Source organism: Cannabis sativa, unplaced genomic scaffold (assembly GCF_029168945.1).
Source record: "Cannabis sativa cultivar Pink pepper isolate KNU-18-1 unplaced genomic scaffold, ASM2916894v1 Contig3, whole genome shotgun sequence".
Classification (NCBI taxonomy): domain Eukaryota; kingdom Viridiplantae; phylum Streptophyta; class Magnoliopsida; order Rosales; family Cannabaceae; genus Cannabis; species Cannabis sativa.
Genome location: NW_026870039.1, coordinates 2,508,308 through 2,513,447, shown reverse-complemented (window position 1 = coordinate 2,513,447; position 5,140 = coordinate 2,508,308). Strand labels below are relative to the sequence as shown.

Genomic DNA, 5,140 nt, shown 5'->3' with positions numbered 1-5,140 from the left:
ATTTTTTATTATAATATATATCAAGATTCAAGGCCATATAGCTTTCAACACAAACACATTGTGTATTGTGTACATTACATACATGTGTGTACCAAACAAGATTTGGGGTGTGGCACTATAGGGTAAGGGTAATGAAATCTAGTGGAATGTCAGAAAGTATTCAGCTGCGTGGATAGACTAAGCAGAGATATATAGATAGAAATATTTGTACATGTATATTTATAGAGTGAGAGAAAGGAGAACTAAAATACTACCGGATAAAGACATGGAAAAGAATCCAAAGGCTTTAGCCATTAATATCTCTCCCATTTATCATCACTCTATTTTCCACTTTTTCCATCTGCCCTCTCTGCCATTTAATACTGAGTAATACTGTACCGTTTCATTTTACCACAAGCCATTATGATTTCCAAAGATGCAAGTTATTATAATCCATTTTAAAAATACATATTTTTTTTAATAAAAAAGAATAGAATTTGAATTTGATCAAAATTCATTACACACTCAATATTTGTTATATGCATGATCCATTCCATGATCGATTTGATTGATTTGCAAATAAGTAAAATCAAAATCTAATTATAACATAATTAAAGTATGTATAATAAAAATAAAAAAGAGGAAAACATGTACTCTAAAATAAAAATTCAAAGGAAGAGAATTCGGTCTGAAATCTGTACATGTAGATGATGTAGTAGTAGTAGTAGCAGTAACAATTGATACCAGAAATAAGAAAAGAGAATAGGGTGACAAAATTTCCCGGCAAGGTATTTCCTATTTTTTTTTAGAGCTTGGTTTTTCTTTTCTTTTGTACAGAGTGAGAGAGAGAGAGAGAGAAAGAGAATCCCCATTGCCGGTAATGCTTAATGGCTAAACCCAACCCCAGAAACTAAATCGGACCTCAGCAGCTCAAAGCTTCGTACTTGACTTGAATTGGACGGTTAAACCCCACCTGAGACAACAAACTACCAACAGCAGCCAGGTCTCGGCAAAATACTCCTTGGAATACATTTGAACTATTATTATTACTATTATCATTATTGTGAAGGCTGGAGTCATCTGATTCTGATTCCGACGATTCAGAAGACGATTCTTGAGCTTGCTGAACATGAATTGCAGCAGCAGCTGCGGCAGCCGCAGCGGCCTGAGCTGCTTGTAGAGAGGCTGCAGCCTGAGCTGCTTGTAAAGACGCTGCAGCCTTATTCCTCTGTCTCTCGGCAGCCTCTTCATCCATAATTGTACTCATCACACTAGAATAACCCTTCTGAAGTAATCTGTACAGCAACAAAGCAGACATCTTTGCCCTATCTCTGATCGAATCAACATCGCCATCATGAGAAATCTCACAACGTTCTATAAACCCAGTTGCCTTTTCGGGCTTGTGCCTCAAACACAGCAAGAGATGTGCTCTCTCAAGCTCAGACCTCGAACACCCTCGTCTAAGACCGATCAAAGAATAGTAATCCACATTCCCTGTTTCCCCAGAAGCCACCCTCTGTTTCAGGGTTTGGATTTTGGTCGTGAGAGCACATAGCTTCCCGGGTATTTCTCTGTACCTAACGTTGTGGCGTTTCCATACCGGACCGGGGAGCTTCCGGTCGCGTAAGATGGTGTTGTAGAGAAGCTTCAAGTGCTCTAGATCGTGTAAGCAATCAGGCAAGCAACGGATGGTTTCCAGCAACGAAGCTCTGGTGTCAAGAGCTTGAATGCAGCTCTGGTCGAGAGCCAGAGTTCTGTTGCAGTCAGCAATGGCCTCGGCGATTCTGCCTGCGGACTTGTACGCGGCCGCGCGATGCATGTAGCACTCGGCCAGGAATCCTTGTGGGGCGCCGCGGCGTCCGTCGACGATCTTGCTGAAGTGGCGGATTGCCTCAGAGTATAGACCCGCGTCCAGGGCTGCTATTGCAGCCGTGCGGCGGCGGAGGAGGAGCTTTATGTGGCTGAGTAGGTTGTTTACGTTTTCTGATTCTGAGAGGGATTGAGGAGGCGAGGCAGGTCGGTTGGTGGCGGATGAGACTTCCCCTGAGAGAGGGAAGTTGGAGAGAAAGAAGCTGTCTTCCGACCAACATATGCTTTCGCGGCGGAATGCGGCGCTGGCGAGTCGTTTTCCGGTTTGAAGAAGAGCCATGGCGTCTTCCATTAGACCGAGGTGACAACAAGCTTGGCCTAATACCAAATATCTGTGATTTAATTCAATTGAGAAATAACCGAGTTAGCTCAACCGAGTCAGCTCAGTACAAATGACAAGACAAGTGATTAAAAAAAAAAGATGTGATCTCGAGAAGTTTTCGGACCCAAAATAGCAAAACAAAGCCCAAGCATTGCCAAAGCTTCAAAAACAAATTTTGTGAAAAGTCTTTTTTAGGTTAATCTTTTTTTTTTTTTGAGTCTTTCAAAATTGGTGGCAGTGCATTTACTCAAAGCCATACAGAGGAAAAAAAAAGTACTCTGATCCGAATTCAGAATATTAAATTAGAGTCATGAAAAGAAGAACCTACTATATACAACAATTTATGAGGAAACGTAAAAAAAGATTTTAAATTTATATTAAATATAAAATAAAGGTTTAGAAAATCAATGAAACAGAAGAGTAATGAAAAAGTTTGAATTATTACCTCCATTGCCCTTCTTGTTCACAACTTTTACAGAGTCCGGCCATAACCTTCTTCTTCAAGTCTGAGACGGAGAAGCACTTGAAAGAAGGATCACGATCGTCCGATGAGTCGGAGGAGGAAGAAGATAGAAGCTTGACTCGTTCTCTGGAGAGGTGCTGAGATGAGTTCTCAGAGCCAGAGTCATCGTAAGTCATTTTAAGGCTTGGAATATAGTCCTGAAGCATGTCCGCCACGTCCTTGAACCGCCGGAGATATAACAGAGACCTAGCTTTGAGCTCTAGTGCTTGCTCAAACCGCGGCGAGAGAGCCAGAGCCGCGTCGAGGAGAGTCAAAGCTGAAACGATCTCATTGTGTTCTTGTGTAGCAATGAGGTTCCTTGCGTCTTTCAAATATTTATCCACAATCTGAAAAGAAAAACAAAAGAAAGAAAGAAAGAAATCAATCGAAAAGTGATTAATACCCATTTGAGTATGATCAATTGTGAGTATGACCCAGATATAAAAATAGGATTTTGGAAGAAACCCATTATCTTTTTTTTTTTTTTTTTTTGATGTTGTTCTTACCTTTCGGTTACTAAGCCACCAGTGTTTTTTCTCATTACCGGTGAGGCAAGGAGAAGTACTGACAGCCATTGTTGTTCTCTGGTTAAGCTTTTTATTTTTTTTTCTTCTTCTTCTTCCTTTTGCTCCTCGGAAAATCAACTATCTAAAGTCTTCAACATCAAATCCCTAATCTCTATCTCTCTCTCTCCAAATCACGGACATTTATTTCTGTAGAAATAAATAGAGAGAACTATATAGAAGAAGAGAGAAAAATGGGGGATAGGGGGAGAGAAATGTTGGTTTGGCTTTTCTTTTTCTAATAAGAATCTAATTAGATAGATTTTCAAAGTGTGTAAATAAGAGGAAAAGGTGGTGAGGAGAACAATGTTTAAAATTAAATAAAAATAGGAAATAATGAAATTGCCAGCTTTGACCTCAGAGAAAGCTTTGATCCTTCAACTTCATAGCTGGCACCATACCATAGTAGATTCTCTCTCTCTCTCTCCACCCTTAATTTTCTCTCTCTATTTTAAGCTATAATGTTAGCCTATCGGACTAAAAGGTCAAGACAGCCTCTAAAGTCATACGTTGACCTGTTGCAGCCGGTGAGTTCATTGCATTGACCGGTTATAGCCAGTGAATCATCACGGGTTGTTGGTCGGGTTGTCAACATAACCCGGTTTCATTATATGAACATTTTTACTAATAAAAACTGATTATTACAGATTCTTTTTGTTACAATGAAAGAAAAATTATTGACCCCAGGGGCCCATAATATGATCATGGTAAATAACTAAAAAAAAGAGAAACTTTTTATTATGATTGATTTATCCTAATTAGTGGCTTAAATATCGGTTCACCACAACCCTAGCATTCTCATAATTATGATTATTGATTTGGTATTCATTCATATATATTCACGGGATGAACTTGCTTTGTTTTATGTCAATTCATATGTAAAGATAAAGATTTTACATTGCTTAGATTAATTTTCTTTAGGTCTTGATTAAAAATAGATATATTTATGGTTGACATTAGTGATTACATTAATGGGAAAAAACACACGGGAAATTAATTTTCATTTTTGGTTGTAGCTGGCATACAAAAATCATTTAAGGGCATGAGATATTAATTTCCATAAATTTATTATGGTCATTAAATACAATATATATTTACATGTATATCTTCTTTAAGATTATTTTATAGTCACTTCCTAATGAATATAATTTGATGGGGTTTTATTGTTTTACACTATGTACGTTTACAAACCACGAGAGGAAACAAAATATTCTTTTTTTTTTTTTCAATATACATTATATATTTTAATTATTGTGACAAGTAACTATGGTAATAATACCAAGTGCAATAATAAACAAGCTAGACAAACAATTAGCCAATGAGTGTTCATATATACATACATATAATATTGATATAATCATTGTGAAATTAAAGGTCTAGTGAAATTTACTTGTCACAATCGGCAATGTGGTGGGGGTATGGCACTATGGGCCCAATTGGTGTCCCAAACATTTTGGGATACTACGGTAAGATAGAAACTCCATAAATACATTTACCAAATTCATTTTGGGAAATACATTTATGGATATTAGCTTTATATTCAAAAATAGTCATTGATAGGCATTGAAAAAATTTAACTATCAATATTGATTTTAAAAATATTAAACCATATGATTTTGGTTCGATATCCAATAACAAAACAAAAAAAAATTAAATTTTTATACTTAATTTTGCTACTTAATTAAAAAAGATATCAAAAAAATACATATTTTTATACTATATCAAAAATATATATATGAAAAAAATTTAAGTCAAACTCAATTTTTTTAATCATTTTTTTGCCAAAAAAACTTTTTTTTATTATTTTTTTCAACTGATGAAAAAACCTCAACCTATATAATGTAAAAATGAGAAAATTTTCTGATTAAATGAAAAAAATTAATCATAAAACTCAAATTTTTCTAA

General features: G+C 36.2%; 1 protein-coding gene across 1 annotated transcript; it reads right to left on the bottom strand.

Moving 5' to 3' along the window:
- Positions 1-630: 630 nt before the first annotated feature.
- LOC115704669 (uncharacterized) lies at positions 631-3,702 on the bottom strand. The gene is made up of 3 exons (XM_030631902.2): positions 3,179-3,702; positions 2,616-3,019; positions 631-2,180 (listed from the first exon to the last, which is right to left on the bottom strand). The coding sequence occupies exons 1-3, from the start codon at positions 3,245-3,247 to the stop codon at positions 902-904; spliced, it is 1,752 nt and encodes a 583-aa protein (XP_030487762.1). The 5' UTR covers positions 3,248-3,702; the 3' UTR covers positions 631-901.
- Positions 3,703-5,140: the final 1,438 nt, after the last annotated feature.